The following is a 26198-nucleotide window of genomic DNA, read 5'->3' on the forward strand; positions in this document are numbered from 1 at the left end:
TTTTAAGTATTAAAAATATTAAAAACGTTTTCTAAAATTATTACCAAATATACTCTAATTCTAAAATGATAGCCACAATTATAAAACACCAATTGTAAGTGCCCAATAATACGGACCCCATTTATCTTTGGATTTGTATTTTATTATGTTGCAGACACTGGAAGAATTAGATAGAAAATGTCTTGTCTCATGGGTTCTCTCTCACACACCAAAGTTGCTTACAAAGAAACTAGGTATGAGTTCCTTCTTCTACTTATACTTTATGTGATAAAGATCGTGTCCATTACTTCACACACATGTATAGAATGATTAAGCTATGGTTGACACCAACACCAAAATCTTATATGAATTCTTAATTTCCCAATTTTAACATTGTTTTGTAAGTGTTCCTTAAAATTATTTTATTGGCTGAAATTTATAATTGTAGTGCGGCTAAGAGTACATTTTCTTGGGTCATGATATTTACTAAATCAAAATTAATATTATAGGAATTAAAATGAATTAGTTTTTATTTTCTTTTTAAAATACTTTTTCTTGTTGAAATCAATCATATTAATACATTCATTTAGTAAAATTAAGAGAATTTATATATTAAGACTATATTTGGTCTTAGAAAAATGTTTAAGAAAATATAAAGGAAAAGTAAAAAAGAAGAAAAAAAAAAGGAATTTTTTTTTTTAAAATTAACAAATTACTTTATATATATATATATATATATATATATTCAAACCCGTTTTACTTATCTTTAACTATTTTATATAAAGATTAAATGATTTAAAATCACGGAATTTGATTTATTTTAAGGTTTAATAATTATATTATTTTTTCTATTATCTATATATTCTCAATGGTCCTGAAGAGAGTAAGTTACATGAGTCTCTTTACAAATAACTCATAATATTCAACTTTGACATTAGAGTCTTGTTGAGAATTTTAAAAACTCAAGGAGTGAGAAATATACAAGATGATTGCAAAAAGAATTATAGTTAAAGGTAAATTTAATCGTTTTGTAGAGTAGTGTGCATGGATAAAAACATATAAAAAAAAGTCACCTGTGTAATGAAAAACATGTATTATGGAAGGACGAAGATGGACTATTGAGAACTATACATAATAAATAAAGATGTAAAATTAAATTTGAAATATGGATGAAGCGGAGATTTACTGATCTAGGTATGGATATAAGAAATAGAAAAACTAGAAACATGAAATATTTCAAATTTTAAAGTTGATTCTCACTAATTTATAGATATAAACATAATTGATCATATAAAAGCCACTAGCATACAGTATAAACCAAGGCTAAGATGAAATGAAATGAAAGTAACAACATCATGCCACTTATAATAAGCATTTAATTAGGAAGTTACCCAAGGCTAAGATGAAGCCACATGCAACTGACCTGAATGCCATTGCGGACGTAACGCATATCAACCTCAATGTGCAAATCCTAAAGTTACATATTGAAGAAACTTGCACGCATAGAGCAGTACTACTTTTAATCAGTCGAGACTTGAGAGGGGGATAGCAAGTATGAAACGTCCTGCTCAAACTAGTAACGGCAACATTAAAGGTGTAACTTTCTCCAATGAGGCATGAATAAGAATTCAGGGGGCCGAGGTGCTTTAGGACATGTAACCACCATACATGTGCCATTGTCAATGGCCCCATCTCTCATCTAGTTAGGTGTCTCACGAAATTGATTAGGAGGTCACATGCATGGCTTTTCAATACCACCAAATGTCCTCGCTATTCTTCCTTTAATCTGAGTTTTCCATCAGAGTAAACCCGCATTAATTGCTTAGAAGGTGAAGCTAGCTAGCAACAACACAAAAGGCAACCAGGTTTAGGTTCCTGTACCACCTTCGATACACCCTTTAATGCTGGCATTATCTTCTACTTTATGCAGCATCAGCATGTTAGTTTCTTCACTTCAAGACATGTGAAAAATGCGTTAAGCTATACTAGTCAAGGTGAAGTTCACCAAAATCACAAGTGGTAAAACCACAGAAGTTAGAAATGATTTTCAATTTTGGAAATCTGCCTACCCACAATCTAATTATCTATAACCAGTAATGCCAGACAAAAGATACCATGGGCACTATCATTAGGTGCTTGTAGATTCTTCCATCAGCGATGGGTTCACACATGTTCAATTTTGCTTAATTTTCGCAATTCCAGATGTGCAGTGTGTATAAGAAATGTGCATAGTCATGGATCTCGTCTCACAGAGCATTTTTGGCATGCAGCTTGAAGATTCATTAGCTTTTATATTTATGTTAGGGGATTGAGGGCAATTAGATTACGAGAAGGTTATTTTAGAAAAGTGACACAATCGGTGAATGGAATGAGAGTCATAGACAAGATGTTGATTTTTGCCCAATCTTAAAAGAGTAAGGTCGGATGGCATATAAAAAGCCCAAATTGGTATTCACATGCTAGGCTGTGATTGCCCATAGGGAGACCTAAAAATGGCATTCACTGTTTGACATGTTTTTGACAAGTCATGGTCGTGCTCATGCCATGTCCCTCCTTCTCCTCTCGGTCTCGTTTATAATAAAAGTTCAAATTTACCTTGAAGGAGACAAAAACATGTGACTTACTACTCTGGTTGAGGATTTCTTCGGAGTTGTTTCATTGCCTGGTATTGTGCAGTCAAGCGTATCTTGAGTCTGACACGGTTCTAAATAGTAAAAAGCATTTAACTCCGCGTATGGTGGATTTCCGCATATGCCTTTTCTCCCAAATCATTAGGCATGAATTGAAAAAAATTGGTGAGAATCATAGCATGTGGATTGAATTGCCATTATCTTGTAAGACTGGTATGAAATGATAAATTTAGACAAAATTGCAGAGCTAGACCAAATTTGTGAGCCCTTTCCATAACAAACCCTAACAACCCTAGAAACGTGTAATGTGAAAAAAGAGTTGCAATTAGTAAATAAATCTACATCTCACATTGATAAAAATCTTGTGAGTTTTCAACCACAGCCGCCCAGTGATTGCTCTAATGGGTAACCTCACGCGCAAAGGTGTGGCACCATGGCTATACTAAAGTAGTGATTGAGGGGCACGCACGCGCACGTACTTTGTTTGGGTTATGGGATTGGGATCCAAGGGCGTGTGACGGGGTGAGTACGTGACTTCCTCCAAAATGGAAGAGCATATGATAGGAAAGTACAGGTTGGATCCATAAAAGAAGGGCAGTTATCTACTGAGTACTGGTTGGCTGGCTGTCCGTTTATTTTTATTTATTTATTTTTGTCATTTTAATGAAACAGACAGACACAGATGGAATGGAGCTTTAGCTTTCTTGCAAATGAAACAACAGGGACACCTAATCCTTGGGTTGTGGTGGTGGCAAACTCATTCCAAGCCCTTGGCTTCGCTCTCCTGGCACCCTTTTCTCTCTCTGCCTCAGACTAGAGAGAAGCAACAAAGACAAAAACAAGGAATAAATGTATCATCAACTTTTTTGTGAATCAAATGGAACCATGAACACAAGCCACTTGCTGAAAGAAATTGATCAACTGAACAAAGTTGTAAAAAAAAAATAAAGAATGGATAATCATGAAACTGTATAAGTGAAATATAATAATGTCAATAATTCACATTTGTTTCGATTGAGACAAATTCATGGAAGATGGGGTTGTTGCAGCTTAGTAATGGCAATCAACCAAAGGAGAGGCGGAGAACACGAGAGCTTGTTCTTTTGTGGCAAAGGGGAATTTGGACTCGCGGTGATCGTCTTCTGGGGCTGGAAGATTAAGATCCAATTGCAGTATGTTTCTGGGTTTCTTGGCTTCTTGGGACTCAGGACTGCTGGTTGCCATAGGCATGGTAGGGGGCGGGCCTGTAAACGTTCTGTGCCGCCTCATATGACCTCCCAAGGCTTGACCGGATGAGAATTCAGCACCGCAAATGGAGCACTCGTGAACCTTGGATTTGTTATTACTGTATAAACCCCTATTTGGTATTTGCAGCGAAAGGGCAGTGCTGTTGTGGTTGAATTGATCATCTTCGTCCTCCATTAAAGCCCAAGTCCGCTTCTCTTCTGTGACCGCCTTAGGTCTCTTATGACTGGCTCTGTGCCCTCCCAGAGCTTGGAATGAAGGGAAGCATCTGTAACACGTCTTGCACTGATAAACGTAGAAGCCTGTGGCCTTGCTACTAGTTGCAGCGGCAGCTGGCACGGCCACTTTCCGGCTTTGGCCTTGAGCCAACAGAATCAAACAATTGGCCATGTCTTCCTCCTCTTCCGTGCTTTCGGCGAATTCATGATCAGTGGAGGTGGTTGGTGAGGTAGTCGCTCGATCAACCCCACCAGAATTATCACTGACTCTTCCACCACCATCACCTTCACCTTCTTCTCCGCTAGATGAACTGGATGCCATAGTTAAGGCAAGTGGGGACGACAGCCTTTGACGCTTGGTGCGCTTGCCCTTGATGACATGCGTCTGATCATTAGACCCCATCACTTCCTCTTGAACTTCCATCCTCTACCACCACTACCGCCAGGGAAAAAAAAACAACTTGAGAAAGAGAGAAAGGGAGAGGGAGAGATACAGAGAGAGAGAGAGAGAGAGAGAGAGAAAGGGAGAGAAGAAATGGTGATGGAGAAAGCAAGGTAAGAGAGTGGGCGTTATTATATAGGGAGAGGCAGTGAAGGGTAAGAGGGTTGGAGTAGAACCAAGGAGCCGCCCCAGTGAACAGTAACCGTGAATTTTCCTTGCATTTCCCACCTCGGAAGTTATATATAGCCAAAAAGTACAGATGGGTATTTAGAGAGAGAGAGATGCATTGTAAGTATGAGGAGGTCAGGGAACGAGTGAGATTCGGTTGGCTTTCAAGCAAACCCATTACTTTTTTCCAACGATTCCTTATGAAGGATTGGAATGCAAGCCTGGAACCACAGAATTTGCGCTTCACCCGCCTTTTTTCCCCCTTTATTTTCTTCCCTTTCGTCATTATTTTTTCCTCTCCCCTTTATTTTCTTTCTTACACTGTCACACTTTTAATTCAATGTTCAATTAAATACGCCTTTAAAATCAAAGGTTTAGTTACAATAGCATCCAGCTTTTCGCTAATAGGTATTGTATTAGACGCTTACTCAACCTGTTCATGTGCAGTTGACCCACTCAACCCCTTGGTCACTTGTGGGATGTGCCATAACCCAGAAATCACGCCGCTTCCATACATGATCCAATTATTTGATTACTATCTTATTGCCTACCCAATCATTGGGTTCGGTAAAGCCACAAAATAATCCCACCATCCCCATCACACCTGAAATTGGATTTTTCCATTAAGCTTGTCGACAGTCGACAGTCGACTAGAGTGAATTCCTTATGTAAAAAGAATCAAATTCTCGTTAATGGGTGCAGTGCAATACCCTTTGCCTTGTGACATATAATTGGAATTACTTGTAGCAGTGCCACATTCCTAGCCCTAGTGTCTGCATTATTAACAACACTATTCCAATTTGTTTTCTACTTTTCTTATGTATTAAATTAATAAATTCCCATATGGAGAAGTACAACAACTTCATCAGTCATTACCTTTGCCTCACATGTTCACACTACCTCGTTCTTTCATCCATTGGAATTAACGGCATGACGTCGGCTACGATCACTCCATCAAATATGAACCAATCCAAGTCAACTTTTTAATATTTAACCTAATTACTTGGCAGCATTATATCTCCTTAATTACGTAAATATGAGCCCCTTAATCTGTCCCTTAAATTTAATATACCTTTTTTACTCGTTATTTGATTATAACTTTGTGTAACGTTGTTTTTGAGAATCCAATTTAGAGAATTTATTCAAAGAGAGAAGCTTTAATTTCTCTCTTCGAGACAATGCGATTAGATACCATAAACCATATGTAGTCCAGTTATATATACACAAGTTGACTAATGCAAACCAGGCAGCGACATGCCTCTTTGAACATGTTATTATGATAAACTCAAGAGCGGCCGAACATGTTGCTACATATATGGAGGTCAACTGCCTCCTTTCATAAACACAACATCCCCTTTAGCACTGAAACAGCCAATTCTTCTCGTAACTGACTGATTGGTCATGTTGGCTTGAATTAAACTAGAGTTTATAGAGTTTACTCATTCAAAAATTTAAGTTGACTGTTTCCATTCTCTATTTATGTCAAGGCTAATGGCGAATTTATTAAGTGTCACTAATTAAAGTGGCCTAATTCTCAAGCAAACGGTGCATCAATTTGGAAACCTTTTGTGCCAGTTGAGCTGCAACCTAATGAATGATTGAGTAAACTATATAAACTGTATATGTGTCTAGGTGAGGTGTAATGCAGTGGAGATTCTTAGCGTAAGGAAATATTTAGGAGAGGAGGTTGTGATTGGCACGTAATGGGCAAGCTAGCTAGGCAAGGCAAGGCAATGTCTGTAGATAGATTGCATAAGCAAAGCATCCTTTCAATTGCCTTTTCTCAAAATCCGTTCTCTCATTTTTGTTCTGGGGTTTGGTTGGTGGGCTTGGATTAAGAGCTTCCATGTTTTCTCATTTCTTGTCGTATTCTTTCTAATTAATTTTCTAATATCTTCCTCTACAACTTCACTACTTCTCCACCATCCGGGCGACCCCATCTTAAAATTTATTATATGTTTAGTAATGCTTTGAAAATATAGTTTGTTAGGTGAGCTTGAAAGATCATGGAGATCAAGCATGCCAGCAGTGAGATACTTGGGCAAACAAAAAGAAATTACCAACTTATATTTATATTCTAACCAGTTCCAAACCTTCCAATAACAAGATATGAATGGGAAAAGGGAGAAGTTTTTGAGGAGACGAACCTAAGAAGGATATAAGCTAGCCTCATGATCTAAGAAATTTTGGAAATTTCAATAAATAAATAAATAAATAAAACTTTATTTTTGGTTGTCATGTGGATTAAGAGGAAGGTGCGCTGGCTTGGAGTAAAATAAAAGGTGTCCTTGGAAGAGAGTATAAGTGATGCCAAGAATATGAGCAAAATGTATATACAAGCATGCGTGAAGTGTCACAGTAAACAAAAATATGACACAATAAAAAGGGAAATGGTACAAGAAGTCATCTTTCAGTTGAAGAAACTGGTGGTAATGGTGGTATGGGTAGCAGTGGCAGTAGTGATGTTTTTGAGTAACCACTTTGGAAGTTGCAACTAATACACACACATGGGGCACATAACAAAGACAAATTGCCATCAGCTTGAACCTACAAAGGATAACGACCTTGAGCCTACTCCACCAAATATTTTGGTTGAGTCCATTCACCTTATCTTATACTCTTCATTCACTCTAGTACTCCACTTGGGTCAACAGTCTGGGGCTTTGTTTATGTTAATTCCAGAGACAAAAAAAAAAAAAAGAGGAAGAAACAAAAGGGTCTATAGAGGGCACTGCATATGTGGAGAAGTGGGGCTTGCTTCATATCAGATGAGGAAGGCCACAGAGGAGTCCAAAAGTTGTGCTGAGGGAGCTACTGCTTGAATATGTGGCTGAATTATGGTCTTGAAATTAATTGATTTTAGTTTTTAATAAATATGTCCATGAACTTGCATTTTTCTATAAAACAAAATTAATATGTTGAAAAATGCAGGTATACCCCAAAAAATTGTTTACATTAGTTATGGTAAGAAATTGTAAGATGATATTTGGGAGATGGGATGCAAATGATCTATGTAAAAAAGGAAGCATGGGGAGCATGAGTTGAAGCATGACCAATAAATTGTCAACGCATTGTCCATGCAGCTACACATTGTCATCCTCCCCCACAGAAAAAGTAAAATGTACAGTTAGAAATCGGTGCAAACTTCATAAATAATGATTTGGATGGAGCTATGGCCATTCCCTGGACACCACATTTGCATACCCAATAAAGTCAGGCTTCAAATTAATGAGATCATACTACAAGCGTGGCGGTTCTTGATGGCATCCTCTGTACAACCCATTTTCGTGCTAATCACGATTGTAGGAAAAAAAAATGGTGGGTTCGCTAAGAAGACCGATATGTGCCAAAAAAAGAAGGGGTGTTTCCAGCTGAGTCCAGTGATGCATTCCATATTTGAAAGTGTCATGTCCGGACGGTTACGTGGTATATATCCATCCATCCTTGGAGAATGAATGAGCCCGATGTGTTACATCTCATTCCATCTCATTCACAGCCATGTTGCCTGTCTAAGGTCAAGGCCTAATCATGATTATCAAATTATAATTCGGAATCTAATGAACACAAATAGAAACTAAATGGATTTGATATATTAAGCTAAAACTGAAGCGAACAAAAATATAAAAGGTAGCTGAAAAAAGGTGAGTGAAAATTTGAGGCAGGCATCTATCTCGAGGACTAATAATTAATGCTCAACGCTAACACTACGATCATATGTCAAATCCCAAACTATAACTACTTAAAGATTTTAACTTAAGTCGTCATATCCGTCTGACCAAATGGATGGGTCCCCACCAGGCCGTGGATATACGATGCTTGTGGCAGCAACACCAACTAAACCCATAATAAAAACTAAAAAATCCAGCCCGTTCACAGCATTGCCGGTGGTGGGACCGTGGGAGGGTTCGGCCAATCCGCACAGCCAGCAGCAGATAGCTACTATGTAAGGGAGAGATTTTATATATCTTGAATCTTACAGATAAGATTTTGTAAATAGGTCTGGAAATATTCGAATTTCTTATTTTCTCTGCCATTTTTGGCAAGCAAACAAAGGCTTTAGTAGGGATTTTTATTTGGGTAGAATTCCAACTTCCATTTACAAAACCATTGTTTGGTTGATTTCCGTACCCATGAGTTTGGAAAATTGGAATGGTACCTAGTTCAATAATTATGTCCAACCAAATTTTATTTTTTCTCTCTCTTTCATATTTTTTTCATTGGAGTTGAATTATGCCAGGGCAATGCAAGGTGGAAAGTTGAAGATGAAGGTTGTTAGGATGTCATTTTAGATGTTTGATATGTGGGAATGGATTTATTAATCATTTTTTCATCTATTCTCGTACTTGGATAATTCCCCTTCAAGTGATCATAAGAAATAAAATAGAAATTTAGTCCACATAAAATAAAATTTTTTAATTGATTTTTAATTTTATAAAAAAAAAAGTTACAAATTTAATTTGTACAATATAAACTAAATTAATTACAATAGTATTAAAATCAATTTTGTAATTATAAATAAATTATGCATTTTTAATAAAAAATTAATATCAATATTATAATAAACTCATAAATTATATATTTTTTATAAATATATTACAAAAATATGTATATTAACACCCTCATAAAAAAATAATTGATTTATTTTGATAAAAACAAGAATAATACTATTTTAATTGAAATGAATATAAAAACAAATGAAATTTAGGTGTAAATGAGTCAATTTTTCATAAAGTATATACATTTAGCTATCATTTCCAGATAATGTATTATAAAATTTTTTATTTAGTCTATAGTTAATTAATTACATTTTTAATTCAAAATTATTCAAAGTATTAATCATATTCCACTTAATTTAAAATTTATTTATTATTTGATAAAATTCAAAAAATATAATTATATGTATAAAAGAACAATAAATTTATGAGTCATATGTATTAGCTTTTGTCCATTACTTTTTGTAGATATTTATTTATTTTTATTATAGAAAACAAAATATTTATTCCCATTTTCCTTTCCATATGACAAAATATGCTTTTATTATATTTGATTTAGTTTATAGAAAAAGTGTAAGGCAAGGCACCAACCTTTGGTTCATTACTTGGATTTCCTCAAGTCTCAACTTTAGTGTTGCTTTCTAAACATCTTTATCAGTCTATGGATTGCTAGCTTTTTTTTAGTGGGTACTGGGTATTGGGACATGAAAGTTGCGCCTCCCAAAGAGTCTGCTGGGGTACCAATCCAGCTTCAATTTATACAAATTTAGATAATTTTATCTGGAATTTGGATAAGAAAAATTCTTTTTTTTTTAAGTGTCTTTGAAATTAATAACCAAAGAATTTGATTTTGTTAAAGGGTTTAACTACATTATAGATATATATCATTTTTTTTTAGTATTTATGAAAAATCCATCATCAAATAAGTGGTATCATGTATATGTTTTTAGACTCAATTATTTGTTTTATAATCCCATTTATTTATACTTTTGTATCATAATTTTATTTACTATTTAGATCTTATCATACATATTTAACCATCTAAATATTTTATTTCATAGATACTACTAGTTTAAGCATTTTTCTTGTTAAAATGCATAAAAAAAAAAACATTTTATTCATTGCCAATTGCCATGTAATTTGTAGGCTTTATTTATAGTCATAAAATGAGTTATGGGTGGAATGTCATGTATAGTCAAAGTTACCTGTGTGACTTGTAAGGAATGCCCTCATATGGTTTCAAACATTGTTTTGGAATGATTAGATGATTTTTTTTTCTTTTTTTTTCTTATAATGAGTTTGATACTAATTTTAGAAAGTATTTTTAGTTTTTTAATATTATAAATTTTTTAATTTTTAAGCATTAAAAGATTATAAATATTTCTTAAAATCACTATTTTTAACCTTATTTATATAGTATGAACCAAAATAAAAAACTTCCACCGAGCTAGGATTGCGAGAGAGAGAGAGAGAGAGGATGAAAAAGGTGGGCTCACAATCAGGAACGACCCATTGAACCAGAATAAATGAATAAAGAATTTTCACAATTCTACCTTTTGATTATAAATTGTTTGTTCAGAGGGAATAATTGAAGTGGGTTTTGGACACAGAGGCCCAAGCAGTTAAGGCTGGATTTGAATTGTTTAGAGAGAAGCCCAAGCAGTGGAGGTGGGCCTGTACTAGTAAATCCTGATTCCTCCAGAAGGTTCATAACATTAATAATTCTTAAGAGTTATATTCATAGGTATAACGAATGGTTGATCCTGTGAAGTGTTTTTAAGAGTGAGAATACCAAATAAAATGGAAAGCAAGCCTTTCTTTCCTTCCTCCATATAACATTGGCCTGAGAGTTTCTATTGTTAAATTGCTAACCATAATCAAATACAGGTTTGTTACAGGTAAGAGCGAAGTTGGGAGTGTCTTGAGATGGACAAGTGCCAGAATTTCGTGCCCACAAAGTAGTGCACATGGATGAGTTCCAAGTTCACAACTGGAGGGTGACACAGTTGTAGCCAATGGGTATAATTCATTTGGTTTAGAAAAATTTTCAAATCTGTTCCTAAAAATGTGGTTTCTCTAGAGGCCTTTTCCAAAGTGTCGACTAGTCCCAAACGCATCACATGTCACCTAGATGGGCTCCATGCTGCCAACTTAGCCATGAATTTAGATTATATTTGTAGAGGACCCGTGGGTCAATTCACAAAAGCAGTTTGGACAATCTTGTGTAATAAGATATGAAATGGATCTGGTCATCCTAATTTTTAGATTGAAGGCTTGTGTTCTGGTTTTTAACTGTCATTATGCACAACATCAAACCATATACGTAATGTACTCAGTGTCGTTTCTGCTCTTTTAAGCAACATAGTAATTAGTTCATGCCAGACTGACCAGATACATGGCTGGAAGCTTGACTAATTGAACTCTTCCATCTCATAAGATTAATCATTCCCGAGAGACTGTAAGTGCCAAATTCAAACTTCATACAGTGAATTTCATATTTACCTAGAGTGAAAACTTCCCCCCCTGCACTAAAATTTGGAAACAAAACAGTTCAAAAATTCAATTATTGAAGTTAGAAAAGACCTCCTTCATACTTTGTAAAGCTTAAAAATTTAAAATCAAACCTTATCAGAATGCAATCATTTTTGTATGGATATCTTGTGCGATCCCTCCTTATTAACTGGTGAACATCGCTCGCATACTTGGTTGAAAGCTTAAAATATCCCCAGCCAAGATCATATTTAAGGCTCCTGTTGTGGTATATAGATTTTTTCCTTTTTTTTTTGCTTACCAAATTGTAGATGCCACGCTTTAATTAAGCTGTGTTTACTTATGAACATAGGAAGGATATCGTGGTGCTGTCCCACATTTCTGTCTCATGTGGAAAACTCAGCTTTGAAAAAGATTGGGTTGCATCTCTTGATGTATTGATGGAACTTGGCGTTGGTACAAACTAGCTTTGGTTCTATTTCCTCTGATGATTTGAAATTTTTTTACCTTCTTTCGTACTGATGCACATGAAGAAACCTTGGCTTTTCTCCATAAAATGCTAGATATTATATGGGATATACCCAAGATTGATAGACTGAGATTCAGCCATGTGAGCGGTGTAAGCCGATCCCTCTTGCTTTTCCAAAACACTCTAGAAAATTAGAAATACGACAATATCATCATGATCAAATTGAATCCTTCTTCCAATAAATTCAGTCACATTTCTATAAGGTTCTATAACATTCAAAACGTTTCTACCTTATACTTCGAATTATCATCACCAAATAAATCATAATTTATGGTAATCTCTATCCATATTGTAACATCAGTTCTTTTTTAAGGCATTTGTCCAAGTGGTGCTCATCCAAAAAGAGAGTCGAGTAACTCATACACTTAGAGAGTTGAAAGGATCCTAATCTGTAGATCGAGTAGAGAATTGGGTTGATACTTGACATAAATGAAAATGAGAATGATGGGTCAAAAAGTGAAGGTGGTGAGCTTGTGACGGGGATGGTCCCTCACCACTACTCAAAGTGGATTGGTTCCAGCTGTGAATTACTGATTGTGTCTGACCAATCAGAGAGCCAGCCTGGTCTTTGCTTTCCTATTGCCCCCACCTTCTCCATGCACGAGATTCTTGCCGCTCTGCAAGCCCCATCGCTATTTTCCTCACACACCCATCATCAATGCTTCCCTCTTTTTCTAAATCAATTGCCTCACATGTCTCTATTCTTTTTTGTTGGTTTTCTTGTTAATTATGCCATATATATCTCCATCCATCTCTCCTTTCGAGCTTCAAGTTTACTCTTGAATTGAAAAACTTGTCAAACACTTCTTCTGTTTATGGCTTCGCTATAGAATCACTAGTACGCCCAAAAACAATCGACTAATTGGAGTTGCTATTACTCAAAAGGTTGAATTTTCTTTCTTTCTTTATTTTTTTCCCTTTTTGAAAAAGGCACCACATCATGATAATGATTCAAACACTGCGTCTTAGCTTTTGCCTAACATACAGGGACAAAATGGGAGTGATTGAATGGCAAGAATTTGTGGGAGGGGCATGATGAACCTTGGTGAATGTCAGACAAAACTCTTACTATTTTACTATTATTTTGGACAACGTCTTCCCTTGGGGACTCTTTACAATGTATACATCAGCATCTTAACCAAAACAACCGTACAAATAGTAATATAATTTAAATATTACGAGTGATTACTGCAGAGGACATGACTGGGAGGGAACACAATCCTTGGACGCCACACATTATTTTAGTATAAGAAGCTACAGCAGCATGATGGCCCCCGGGTTGTTCTCTAAAACCCACAAACAATTGTACATCCCTAATAATATTCTAATCCGATGCTTGCTAGGATACATTATTTTATGAAAATGGGCCCTCTTCGCAGCTCTTTCTCATGATGCTCATCCTTCAACTACTTATCAACTCCAAATATTAGGATTTTCAGTGTTAAATAGGAATTTTGAAACTAGAAAGACATATGTGGGGCAGTGGGTGCATATCCCTTCAGTAATGAACACAAAACAAAATCGGTCACTTTCAGTAAAATGGAGAAGAAGTGGTAGAAAAGTACAAAGGCAATGTTCACACTCATTCTGATAGTGTTTGCCTTAATGTCAAATGACCCAATCAATAATTACATTCAAAGGAAAAAAAGCGTATTATCATCTTGATAACATGAGCTGTTTATGTGTTCTAATCCAAGATTCCCCTTTATCGCATAAAACGTGGACAAACCATCATGCACTTTTATAGGGAAAAAAAAAATTCTTTTCATTTCAGGTTCGTGCGTATTGGCGATGTAGAGAGTGCTGGCCGCGGCCAACACATCTCTGCCATCGACTGTATACTGTAACCCACGTGTCAACAGTAACCACATGATCATCATTTTTATAGATGGATCTTTCCAGAGACTGCCCAAGATGACGAAGCCCACTCCTCAATCACGTTACGTGTCTCTTCTGTATCCGGCACACGTGTAAATCACATGGCCGTTTAGTGGTGAACTTGCTTTGTTGTGTGAACAGTGATGCCTATGCGTGGGCTAATTATGAAAACTTTTATTTGAAATAAAATTCAATATTAAATATTTTGCAAACCGTCCACCAATCATTGTTCAAATAAATATTTATTTTATTGTTTTTGTTTACAGGGAAACCGGCTATAACCAGTTGCTAGGCTCATGACACTTCCGATATAAGTGAGAGCCGGAGTGAGAAGTAGAGACCAGTTGTGGATACACAGTAGTAGCCCTTAGCAGCAGGGATTCTAGTTCTCCGCCGTTGATTTGATCTTTGATCAAACGACCATGCCGATCCGCAACATCGCCTTTGGAAGGCCCGAGGAGGCGACTCGACCCGACGCTCTTAAAGCGGCGTTTGCTGAGTTTATATGTACCTTGATTTTCGTGTTCGCCGGCGAAGGTTCCGGCATGGCCTTTAACAAACTCACTGACAACGGTTCCGCCACCCCCGCTGGCCTCGTTGCCGCCTCTCTGGCTCACGCATTCGCTCTCTTTGTTGCCGTCTCTGTAGGAGCCAACATCTCTGGTGGGCACGTCAACCCCGCAGTCACCTTCGGCGCCTTCGTCGGCGGTAACATCACCCTCCTCCGGGGCATCCTATACTGGATTGCTCAGCTTCTTGGGTCCACCGTAGCTTGCTTGCTACTTAAGTTTTCCACCAACGGCATGGTAAGCTTAGCATTCCTCTAAGAGGTTCGTTATTTCCGTTACTTTGACAGTTGAGAGTTGTTAACAAAGATTTATTGGGTTGGGTTCCACTGTTTCGCAGACCACCAGCGCCTTCTCTCTGTCTTCAGGAGTGACAGTGTGGAACGCGTTTGTTTTCGAGATCGTGATGACCTTCGGGCTGGTGTACACAGTCTACCCCACAGCCCTTGATCCAAAGAAGGGCAATTTGGGAATTATTGCACCGATCGCCATCGGTTTTATCGTGGGTGCTAACATTCTGGTAGGTGGGGCCTTCGACGGTGCCTCAATGAACCCAGCAGTATCATTTGGGCCTGCCTTGGTGAGCTGGACCTGGACCAACCACTGGGTCTACTGGGCCGGGCCTCTGATCGGAGGAGGGCTTGCTGGACTTGTGTACGAGGTCGTCTTCATCAGCCACACTCACGAGCAGCTCCCCTCCGCAGACTACTGAGCTCATCAATCCATGAACAGTTCCGAGGCTTTTGTTTGATGTATTTATTTCTTTACAGGCTTGTTCATGTGTTTATTTCGTGATCGTTGACCTTTCCAGCATCATCATCATCATCATCGTTGTTGCCCAGCAACGCTAGGTGTGGTTGTGTTATTCGATCGGCTCCTATTTAGTTTTTCCATGTTTCAATTCCTTGCATTTTCAATTTTCGATCTTTTCTCTTAAAACCTTCTAATCTGGTAACCAGTAATTGGTCTTTAGAGTTGACCCACTCATAGTTCATTGGACGCGGTGACCCGGACGTGGGGTTGCTGTTATGAGGTTGGGTGAGCAAAATAATGGAGTAAATTTATGGGGTCAGTCACTATGAACCCCGTGATGAGCATGCCTATTATCACTCAGAAGGCCAAAAGAAAGACAAAAAAAAAAAAAAACCAGCTGGGTTCTTGATTTCTTCCCATACAGCTGTGATCATGGAGCAATGAGTGACATTATTACTGATTTAACACTAACCAACTTTCGTTAATCTCCAAAAAGAATCTAAACATTTTGTACCATTTACTTGTTTTCTTTCTCCTTTTTTGGTAAATTGGCTTTTTGGTCGTGTTTTCTTGGTTTATATATATTACAAACTACAAAGGCACATGAGGGAACTAACCCTGTGCATGGGTAATATATAACATGTAGAGATTCCTATCAATCATGAATATGGAGGAGCAGGCCAGACGCGGGAAGCTTTACCAGTGTTAGGTTCAGTAGACCGGGCTCTTCCCTTTGTCCTTTCTTTTCCCTTTTTTTTATTTTTCAAAAAAATGAACTTCTTTTTGCGCCCATCAGTTGTCAGGGAAAGCTGAAGCGTTTCACTCCTTGTCCCTCCTTTTTATTAATCCTCTCCACTTTGGATAGGTTGATGACTGGTCCAGACACTTCGCTCCATGCTACTATTATCACTACTTTATATATATGCATCATTTCTGTTTATATTGGGGCATATGTTATGTCCTAGCCGTTTGGAAAGCAAGGAAAAAAGAAAAAAGCAACAACTTTTTTTGAAATTTTGAGGAATGCATAATTATGCCCTCCAACAAGTGCTTGTCTTTACCATGGATCCAAATATTTCTGTTAACTACTTGGAAGATGAATCAACGCTGTTTTGGAGCCTTAGCAATCAGAGTTTTATCTCAACAGTCTCTTTTGGAATGAGGGAGAAAGAGGGATGATTCCTTGATGCATTGATGCAAACAGGGAAATAAAAGCAGTAGAAAGGAGAGCGTCCCCATCTGCGCATCTAATGAGGATCACCAAAAAGTGGAGGTTGGGTCCGACCACTTCCAATGTATAGACGGTTTCAATGAATGTCATTAATTACGGGGGCTTCGGATAGGATTGCTTCTTTTGGAAAGTGACTTTTTATCCCTGCCACGTGGGGGTGACCATATATATGAAGCTGAGAGCCAAGATAAGGTTGTGGTGATACATTGTTATAGCCTATTGACCATTGACCTTCATCATCTATATATATATTTTTTTAGGTCTTTCTTTTCTTTGATAAGTAGTACGCAAATTATATTATTATCTTAGGCTTGATCCATCATCAAGATGTATTTTTTATGATTTTTGTTTGAGTTTGGTAACCCGAATCTATTTGATCTGACCTGGAAACTTAATGTATGACATATATGTTAAACAAAAATTATTAGATTTTTTGGGGGTTTATAGTGGGTATGTGGACTCATATATATAGTAGTCACTTAATTCTCTCTCATTTTATATCAATTTTTGACCTAATGGATTTTTTCTTCTCCTCTATCTATAGTTTTTTGCATCTAGATTTTTCCACGAAAATCTTTGTTCTTATTTTTTTTGTTGCTCATTCTCGTAGCAATTTTTTTAAAAAAAAAAAATTATTTAAGTTGGATCAATTAGACAACTAGTAAATACTGTAGCCACAAAATATTTTGCAGAATCCAAGCTACTAAACTGGAGATCCAGACTTTTGGGTAAAAGAGTGGGAAAAACGGTGAGTTGAATGGATGAAGTTTAAAAGGGGTTTTGGTGGATTGGTGTCCAATAGGAAAAGACATCATGGGCCTAGGTCTGTGGGCACAACCACAAGCCTGCTCCTTGAAGTTCAGGTTTAATGAATTTAAATGGGCCACGAGTCCAAGGACCATCCAATTTGGGCCCCAAGCTTTCAATTCTAGTAACAGAGCTGGCTTTTGTCAGCCATAGTTAGATTATGCTGGCTAATAATATATAAAGCACTTTGTTAAGAGTATAGTATGTCATGCATATCAATTCATTCGACTATTTTCTCAGGAGACCCAAAAATCAAAAAGGCAAAAAAAAAAAAAAAAAAAAAACCTAAGGGGGAGAATATGTTAAGTGTGTGCAGTCGGCAGTCGGCAGTCGGCAGTCGGTAAACTAGAGACCGAAAGTCCAGAATTTGACGGCAACAATATGATTAACACGTAAAATTGGAATCCCGCCCACCGTTCCCTGGCACATGGGTTTGATAGGTCAAAAGTAGCTAACCTTCAAGACGTAACACGCCACATCATTCACGTGATAACTCCAGTCAGTGTCTGTAGGAGTCCTAACCCATTCAAAACTTGGCGTGATCTTAGCTAGCAGCCTGGCTCAGAGTGGACAAGGTTGAACCCTATCCATTAGTCCAACTTGGTGCTCTGTTCCCAACTCACACAAAACAAATTTTCACCACAAATTACCCCCAGAAAATGTCGTAAAAGTACAAAACGTCCCAAACAAACCCTTGAATACAGAGTGCCAAACCGTAATTTGACAATGTTTTGAAAGCAATACTCCAGCCGCCCAACACGGACGCGGAATCGTATATGATTTTATAAAGGCCGGCAACAGGCAGAGGCAGGACCTTCACTGTTCAAACTCAGGAACACACATTCCAAAACCAGAAATCAAAAGGCTGAAACACCCTGTTCACAGTTCCTCAATTCTTCTAGGTAAATTACCTCCCACGTTACTATATGCTTCTTTTATTTTTCTCTTCACATCACAAAATTAATTTGTTTACTTCTACTCGTATTTTATTTTATTTTATTTATCAATTTTTACGCCAAGTCATTTGGCTGTGTCGACGCCATGTCTGAAAAGGGCGAAAATAATGATAAAAGTATAATAAAAGCTATAAGCTGACGGGTGAAGGAAATGAATGAAGTGGCGGTGTGGCAAGCATCAATATTGCAAGCCTAAAATTAGAGACGGTGGCTGATTGCACGGTGAGGTGTTGAATGAAAAAAGAGCAAACGGTGAGGGTTAATGTGGGTAATTCAGTAAAATTATGAATCTAGTTTTCTCCCCCTCAATGGGTGACTTGACATTTGGGATTGTCCTTCAATTCCCCATATGGCCATATGTATATATATATATATAAAGCGAATTGCTGCATTTCGACCTCCCCACCTCTCTTTGAATATCCCATTTTACCCTCTTCCCGGGGTGTGATTTCTTTCTTTTCTCTTTCCTTTTTCTTTTTTTTTTTTATCATATTACCTTTAGCTTAATTGAATTTGGTTTTGCAGCGTCTGTTACATCAATTTTGATTGTGAGTTTCAGGTAAATTTTGAAGATACAGAGGAAGATTAAGTATGGAGAGCGGTTTGGAGGGCCAGATGTCGACTCATAGGCATGAGGAAGATGAGTCTTTGATGGAGATGGGATCTGGGCGTTTTGGGTATTTTTCAATCTCGTTTATTTTTTTTGTCTTGCAAAATCATTTCTAATTTTGCTTTCTCAAAATTGTTTTGTTATTATTATTATTATTATTTTCAGGTGTTCGCATTACAGAAGGAGATGCAAGATCAGAGCTCCTTGTTGCGATGAGATATTCGATTGCAGGCATTGCCATAACGAAGCAAAGGTCTTGCCTTTGTTTGATTGGATCATAAATTTAATTTCTGCTTATTTAAATTGAAAATAAAAGGTTCTGAATCTTCTGATTCTTGAATGATTTTTTTTTCTTTTAAATAACAGAATGCATTAGAAGTTGATCCTCTCACTCGGCACGACGTTCCTCGCCATGAAATAAAAAGGGTCGGTATTTTTCAATCTCTTTTTTTTTTCTTCATTCTGTGTTGTTTGGGTTTTGATATCGAAAGGAGAATAGAAATGAGAGATGAAATTGGAAAATAGGAATCTTATTTTGGGGCTGATTTGGGGCCACATGGATTCCCTTAGATTACCTTTTGCTTTTTGTCTGGAAATGTTGTTTGAATGTTTGGTGTCTGGGAAAAGTTATGGGTTTTATCAAGGGATAAAAGATGCAGACTCTGCGGATAAGGTTTGGCATCTACGTTTTGTTTCTGTGTGCACTAGCAATTTGGACATATTCTGCAATCTTGAGTTATCTTTTTCTTTCCTTTCCTTTTATACTTTTCTTTTTTCTGTCTTTTTCATTTTGAGTACTTTTTAATTATTATAAAATCATATTAAACACTACATAATATTATTGCTATTTCGGTATTTGTCTTTCAGGTTATCTGCTCTTTGTGTGGCACAGAACAAGATGTAAGTTTGATTCTCAGAAGCCTAATAAGAACAATTATAATCTGTGAACATGTTTTGATCTTTCTTTAATCCTTTCAGGTTCAGCAGAATTGCATCCACTGTGGGGTATGCATGGGACAGTACTTCTGTTCAAAATGCAAGTTCTTCGACGATGATGTAAGCCTTCGTCTTTCTAAATTTCTTGAAAATCTGAGCTTTGGTTGTTATGGTTTTATTTACATGATCAATTCCTGTTTTTCCCTTTTAGGTTTCAAAGCAAATATACCATTGCAACAAGTGTGGAATCTGCAGGTTAAAATCTTTTCCGTGGTTTTTTCATTTCTTCGTCTCCTTACTTTTTTTTCTTTGTATAGCTTATATGATTTTCTTAATGCACTTTGTTGTATTAAGTTTGCGTTTGTTGTTGCAGAACTGGAGGAGAGGAGAACTTTTTCCACTGTGATAAGTGTGGTGAGATTCTAATTTCTAAGCTTTCTTGATTCAATACTTGAGAAGTCCTTTTTTTGTTTTCATGGTCAGTAATTTAATTTTCAGGTGTTTCATTATCTTTTTTGTAGGATGTTGCTATTCAACAGCTTTGAAGGATTCACACAATTGTGTGGAAAGAGCAATGCACCATAATTGCCCTGTTTGCTTCGAGGTAAACTAATTAGTGTTTGTTTTTTTGGCTTTTTGCTGAAAACAATTTATTTTCAGAATTTAGGTTGTTTGTTTTTCTACTTTTTCATAACTTATTAAAATTTTTTTACTAAATATAAAAGACCAAAATATGTAGCTTTGTCTAAATAGAAAAATAACATATTGGTTTTTCTTTACTTTTTAATACTTAATAAAAATAAAATATTACAAAAACAAACAATCTAATATTTAACACTATTAAGTATTAAAGTTCTATTTAGAATTAAGTAAAAAAACAAACACCACCTAAGAAGAATGAGAGTCTTTGGAGAAGCATGGGAAAAGGAGTGTTTGGGTTTCATAATAACTGAATGGTACCATTTCTTTTTGCAGTATCTTTTTGATACGACCAAAGACATTACTGTCTTGCATTGCGGACATACCATACATTTGGAATGTTTGAAAGAGATGGAACGTCATTTCCAGTAAGTTTTTACAGAGAACTAAGGCCAGTCCTGTTTTGTTAGTTTATCATTTGTATATAAATGTTTGTTTCTTTTGATACTACTCCAAGCTGTAGGTTCACATAATAACCCCATGATCTTTCAGGTACTCATGCCCTGTCTGCTCAAAGTCATATTGTGATATGTCCCGTGTTTGGGAAAAGCTGGATCAAGAGGTATACCAATATAATAGCCTGATTTTATTGCTTTAGGACGTAACATATTCTCATACCCTTATGTCTAGCTATCCAATGTTTTTCTTACCAATTTGTTTCCAAACCCAAATTCAGGTTGCTTTGACTCCCATGCCATCTATGTTCGAAAATAAGATGGTAAGCAAAGGAATGATAAAAATGTGTACTTGTATTGCCTCTCATAACTAAGGTAAATATGCCATTTGAATTGACCACAGTTTGGTGTTGGAAATTATTAGGTTTGGATACTCTGCAATGACTGTGGGGAAACATCAGAGGTAAATTTCCATATTGTGGCTCATAAGTGCCTAAAATGCAACTCCTACAATACAAGGCAGACACGAGGAGGCCCTGCTTCATGCTCATCGAGGATTGAGGAGATGATGAGATAATCATTGATTCAGAACTTTTGTGTCACTAGTCCTTACTTCAGGGGTCAATCCAACTAGTTCTGCAGAACAGCCTAGTTACTTGAAACATGGAAGGCAACAACTGTTGTTAATTCCTTTATTCTTTGCCAATTGTTTCCCTAGAAGTTCTCTTGTTGTGGAATATGTGGCCAATTTCAAGCTGACGTGTATCACCAGATGCGCCAAGCCCTCATTTTCTTTTCTTTTTTTTGGGAAGATGTGATATTGTGTACTGGGGAAATATTGAATGTATTGAAATCTATTTTTCACTACAAAATTGAAGCTTCATGTTTGTCCAAAATATAGATTTAGGTTTCCTCTGGAAATAACTGCTCTTTTTGAAGTGTCGATATTGAATGTTTTGTTGAGTTGTGTACATCCATTACATAAGCTGATAATTATTTTGGCTCATATTACCTTGTAGGTCCAGAAAAGAAAATTAAGTGATGCTCTAAGGCAGATCCTCACAACCAAACTTGTCTGCATTTACACAAAATTTAAGTTGGCAACACAGTTTCTAGCAAGTTTGAATAACATACAAAAGCCTGTGAACTCATCAAATGCCAGTCCCTTGAAACCTCTTTCTCAACATGGGCTGCAGTCCCAGCTCAAGTGTGCCCTTTTATTTAAACTTTAAATTAAATGTCAATTTTTATTTTTCTTTTCCAGTCATTCCCAAAACTCTCGTTACTCTTTCCTCTTTTAGAATGTAAAACTTTTTAACATTGGCCTGCATCATTCTAAGGTTTTTGGTGGATCGACAAGGGGAAATTCAAAATGCAAATTAAGGCCAATTGAGGGATTTGAGTCCATATTAATTTTTGAATGATGAGTCTAAAATTGGCATTCCACTCTATATACATGAGGAATCAATACCACATTATTGAGTTTACAAAGAGAAAAAACAACTTTCCAGCCCTGGTCTCAGTAGATTTCGCTGTCCTCTTTATCAATCACGCTTGTCTCCTGTGCTAAACTTTGGCCCATAAAATTGCACCTCTCTCAGGTTAAGCGGTTGTACTGGTCTTGCATTCATCTCTGCATACTGCAACAAAATCAATTACCAAAATATTAGATATATTGTGGTTGAGACACAGTATTACAAAGCGAAATCAGTTATCAAAAGAGTTGCTCACGAAAGTTTGACACTCACGTCATGAACAGCCAATCTCAGCTGCTTCACCTGTTCTCTTGAAACAGTCCTTTTCTGTGAGCATTTAAAGTTTATCAGCCAAAATTACTGATTTTTTTAGGGTGGAGAATGAGGAACAGGGGAGGATATAGAAGTAACGGGAAAAGAGTGGATACCTTTTTATTGATGATCCAAGTAACGCCTTCGGTACAAGGCGGAACAGTGAGTGAGCCCATGTATTTGTAATATTTCCTGCCACCCATCTTGATATCACCGGGATGAATCACTCCCATCTTTCTCTGTTCCATTTTGTCAGCCATAGACGTTATGTTGCTCATCATCTTTGAAAGAAAATTGAAAAGGTAATTTTAATTTTGTAAAGAACCCGGTGCTTCTTGGTAATTGTTCTTCCATTTTCATTAGAATTTTGTAATATGAAAAAACTGTCAATTAAATTAACGAGTAGTCAATTAGAACGCTTTGACAATAGTGCTTTTCCGCCGCGGTTGAGGGCAACTTTACCTTTGAAAGAAACTTGTCAGGTCGACCAGTCTTGTAGAGGAGTCCAACAACGGCTATATTGTTGTCTGGGCTTACGTGGACCATGTGCAGCTCTAAGTCATACCTAACATTAAAAAAACACAGTAGATGAGGTGGTTGCACCAGTTGTGAACGTGAAACAGAGGAATGGAAGTAGAGGAAAGAGGGAGAGGCCGACCTCCTGCCATTAATAGAATGCTCAGAAGGTGCGTGCCAGTGGCCTTGTTGGAGCTTATACTCGGTGCCATTTATCCGAATAGATCCAGCATCACCCACCCATTGAAGCTGCACCCATCACACACACCATCAATTAAACATCGGTATTATTTGTTCGCCAACCCTTGTACTATATCAATACAGAAGTGCTCGTCTTTCTAACAAAATAAGATACAACTTTTCTCGTTAAAGAGCGTGTCCTTCCTTCCCTTAAATTTTTATGATCAGCATCTTTCTTCTACCTTATTGGTGTAATATATATTAAACTGTGTACCTTAAAACCCAACTTTGGTAGGACAGATTCGTGATTTGGCTCATGTTCAACGTAATAATGTTGATGCGAAATTAAAGAGAAGTGATTGGATCTCGGTAGTAAAAATCTGTCAAATGGCTGGACCTACAACTTTAATTTCGAGCATATCAACTATTTCAATGTTGAATGATAAGAAGTCTTACCTAATGATTTTTTCCTGACCTATACTTTCTTAAGGGTACTGCCATGCCAGCTGTTGGAGAAGAGATCCGTACGAGAAGATGCGACGCATGACCCATATACAAAAAATCACACCATTTCTGGAATCCCGGGATTAGGTTTACCCAGACCTACTCATGTGTGTATTTGTCAATATATTCACGTACCCACATATAATATGTATTTCTATTTGGCTGATAGAGATATAGGTAACCCTATCCATAAATTACGGCTCATAAATGAGACAGTGAGGGAGGATATCTGAAGAGGGTCAAATGGTATAAAATATGTCACTACTTTAACTTTATTTTAATTCATATCGTTGTCTGAATTAAAACATCTATTTTATACTGATTCACCATATGTCATATCTGGTGGTACGTGTATACTATATACACTACTCTTAAGTAAAGGGCATATTTGTCACTCTAGACTTGACCATCATAGTTCATTTTCACGAGACAAACGTGCCCTTCCATGCTGTGCTGGAATGGCCCACGTTTGTACTCAACATTAATAAAAGCTATGGCTTTAATGAAAACAATAAAAGGGTGTTCAAAATTGAAATCAATCGTTTCATACCTTTCTTTGGCATCTTTTTCCCTAAAGGAAGGCATTTTTTGGTGGGTACGTCATCTCTAAGAGCGAGGATATATTGAAAAAATTAATTACAAAAAAGTTATTCAAAAAAGGTACTTATCAAATTATTAAGAAATTTATGATAATGTTTGTACTTTTCGAAGGTGTCACACTTTTCATAATTTTTATATTAATAACATATTAAATAAAAATTTTAATTTATATTAAAAAATGTAAAAAAAAATATCATCTACAATTCTCATATGTCAAATAAAAAAAGAATTGAATTTATGTTAACATATTTTTTTAAGAGATATCTTCTATAATTCTATAAAATTAAATTTTCATAATTTTAAGATTTCTCCGTTAAGAATCCAACATCATACAAAGTTAAAGTGGAATTATTTTCCAATAGTATTTTAAAAATTATTTTCCACACCCCAACAATATTATGACGTGTGCTGAAAGGTAGAACAAAATTGATAGGGAGTGAATTTCCTTACCGAGATATCGTGGCCTCTATTCTTAACAGTTGCGTTGCAGAGCTTGTAATTCCTCTTCAGATCGCCTAACTTCGGGATTACTTTTACTCTCTGATTAGACAAATCTATGGGAGACTGCAGATCGCCGTTGTTACATGCTGCCCATTCTTCCTTCAGCTCCCCCCAATGTTTAGGCCCTTTCTCGCTTCCTTCAATATATTCGAACTCTCTCTCGTCCTCTGCACCATGTAATTCACTCATGAAATCGAGCGCCCAAAAAGACAGAAAGGCATGCATCTAATTAAACTCCTATAATCCATCTCCCCAGAAACACACGTCTTAAAAGGCAGAAAAGAAAAGAAGGGAAATTGCATATGTATATGTATAGGGAAGCATTGCGTACCAACTTCTTGAGCTATGATCCGTGTTGAATGCACGAAAAGAAGCAGGAAGAGAAGAAGCCCAAAGCTGAAGATTGGGTTGCTTTGTTTCTTCATGGTTTATAGCCAAACAGTGGTTGGAAGATGAAGCAAATGGTAGGATATCAGATACTCAGATTCAGTTCTCAGAGGTTGGTGATATATCAGAGGGGGCTGTGGGGGCTTTTTATAAACAGAATGGAGCAGCGTTGGGAGGGTGTGGGAATATGACGACAGAGGTGAATTTCCTTCCAGGAGGTTCTTGGATTAATTCAAGTGTGAATGTAAGAATAAAAGGAAGCAAAATCCCAACTCCCACCAACAAACACGTACGCCTTTCGAAATAGTCGGGGGAAAATTATGTTTTTGAGTTAATTGAATTCAAAAATTAAACTTTTATCCGTATAAGTTCATTATTTAAGTATATTATTAGAAGAAAATGTGAAAATTAAAAAGAAAAATATGAATTTTTTATCTTTTCAAAATGATTTTTCGTTTTAAATTTTATTTTTTTATAAATCTCAATAAAATTTAATTTAATTTAGTGATTTAAAAAAAAACACCATTTTCCAAAAAATAAAAATAAATTATTATTATTATTATTTAAAAATCAAACTTCTTGAAAAATATATATTTAAAATTATTTATATAAAAGATAACTAAAAATATGTCAATTTTTTTTTAAATGATATATTTTTAGAATTTTTTTAAAATTAGTTTTCAAAAAATACTAAATTT

At 36.4% G+C, this 26198-nt stretch overlaps 4 protein-coding genes across 7 annotated transcripts; 2 read left to right on the forward strand and 2 right to left on the reverse strand.

The window, feature by feature from the left end:
- Positions 1-3429: 3429 nt before the first annotated feature.
- On the reverse strand, positions 3430-4726 carry LOC117920813 (zinc finger protein ZAT5-like). Its single transcript, XM_034838455.1, has one exon. It carries the CDS (start codon positions 4494-4496, stop codon positions 3660-3662), a length of 837 nt encoding a protein of 278 aa, XP_034694346.1. The 5' UTR covers positions 4497-4726; the 3' UTR covers positions 3430-3659.
- A 9682-nt stretch (positions 4727-14408) lies between these two features.
- Positions 14409-15555, forward strand: LOC117920886 (aquaporin TIP1-1). Its single transcript, XM_034838564.1, has 2 exons — positions 14409-14878; positions 14979-15555. The coding sequence occupies exons 1-2, from the start codon at positions 14495-14497 to the stop codon at positions 15348-15350; spliced, it is 756 nt and encodes a 251-aa protein (XP_034694455.1). The 5' UTR covers positions 14409-14494; the 3' UTR covers positions 15351-15555.
- A 2677-nt stretch (positions 15556-18232) lies between these two features.
- LOC117920783 (E3 ubiquitin-protein ligase RZFP34-like) lies at positions 18233-21982 on the forward strand. 3 transcript variants are annotated; one of them, XM_034838408.1, is made up of 13 exons: positions 18233-18331; positions 18945-19062; positions 19161-19248; positions 19362-19421; positions 19863-19895; positions 19974-20051; positions 20143-20186; positions 20305-20345; positions 20453-20535; positions 20907-20998; positions 21123-21192; positions 21307-21348; positions 21450-21982. In XM_034838408.1, the coding sequence occupies exons 2-13, from the start codon at positions 18977-18979 to the stop codon at positions 21600-21602; spliced, it is 870 nt and encodes a 289-aa protein (XP_034694299.1). In that variant the 5' UTR covers positions 18233-18331; positions 18945-18976; the 3' UTR covers positions 21603-21982. The 3 variants fall into 3 exon arrangements, with proteins under 3 accessions (XP_034694299.1, XP_034694301.1, XP_034694300.1); XM_034838410.1 differs by lacking the exon at positions 18233-18331 and adding an exon at positions 18504-18637; XM_034838409.1 differs by lacking the exon at positions 18233-18331 and adding an exon at positions 18720-18827.
- Positions 21983-22401: 419 nt separating this feature from the next.
- On the reverse strand, positions 22402-25704 carry LOC117920784 (alpha carbonic anhydrase 7-like). Of its 2 annotated transcripts, XM_034838411.1 has the most exons (7): positions 25445-25701; positions 25063-25280; positions 23471-23577; positions 23275-23377; positions 22929-23093; positions 22774-22827; positions 22402-22665 (listed from the first exon to the last, which is right to left on the reverse strand). In XM_034838411.1, the coding sequence occupies exons 1-7, from the start codon at positions 25536-25538 to the stop codon at positions 22570-22572; spliced, it is 837 nt and encodes a 278-aa protein (XP_034694302.1). In that variant the 5' UTR covers positions 25539-25701; the 3' UTR covers positions 22402-22569. The 2 variants fall into 2 exon arrangements, with proteins under 2 accessions (XP_034694302.1, XP_034694303.1); XM_034838412.1 differs by lacking the exon at positions 22774-22827 and having other exon boundaries at positions 25445-25704.
- Between the last annotated feature and the right edge of the window lie 494 nt (positions 25705-26198).

This window comes from Vitis riparia, chromosome 8 (assembly GCF_004353265.1).
Source record: "Vitis riparia cultivar Riparia Gloire de Montpellier isolate 1030 chromosome 8, EGFV_Vit.rip_1.0, whole genome shotgun sequence".
NCBI classification, from domain to species: Eukaryota; Viridiplantae; Streptophyta; class Magnoliopsida; order Vitales; family Vitaceae; genus Vitis; species Vitis riparia.

Bases quoted from the DNA above. Each gene is read 5' to 3' on its own strand.
- LOC117920813 (XM_034838455.1), bottom strand. From the start codon at position 4,496: ATGGAAGTTCAAGAGGAAGTGATGGGGTCTAATGATCAGACGCATGTC.
- LOC117920886 (XM_034838564.1), top strand. From the start codon at position 14,495: ATGCCGATCCGCAACATCGCCTTTGGAAGGCCCGAGGAGGCGACTCGA. The intron at 14,879-14,978 runs GTAAGCTTAGCA...ACTGTTTCGCAG, and splicing joins AGTTTTCCACCAACGGCATG to ACCACCAGCGCCTTCTCTCT.
- LOC117920783 (XM_034838408.1), top strand. From the start codon at position 18,977: ATGGAGAGCGGTTTGGAGGGCCAGATGTCGACTCATAGGCATGAGGAA. The intron at 19,063-19,160 runs GTATTTTTCAAT...TATTATTTTCAG, and splicing joins ATGGGATCTGGGCGTTTTGG to GTGTTCGCATTACAGAAGGA. The intron at 20,536-20,906 runs GTAAACTAATTA...TTCTTTTTGCAG, and splicing joins ATTGCCCTGTTTGCTTCGAG to TATCTTTTTGATACGACCAA.
- LOC117920784 (XM_034838411.1), bottom strand. From the start codon at position 25,538: ATGAAGAAACAAAGCAACCCAATCTTCAGCTTTGGGCTTCTTCTCTTC. The intron at 25,281-25,444 runs GTACGCAATGCT...TACATGGTGCAG, and splicing joins GATCATAGCTCAAGAAGTTG to AGGACGAGAGAGAGTTCGAA. The intron at 22,828-22,928 runs GTATCCACTCTT...AAATGCTCACAG, and splicing joins CTTGGATCATCAATAAAAAG to AAAAGGACTGTTTCAAGAGA.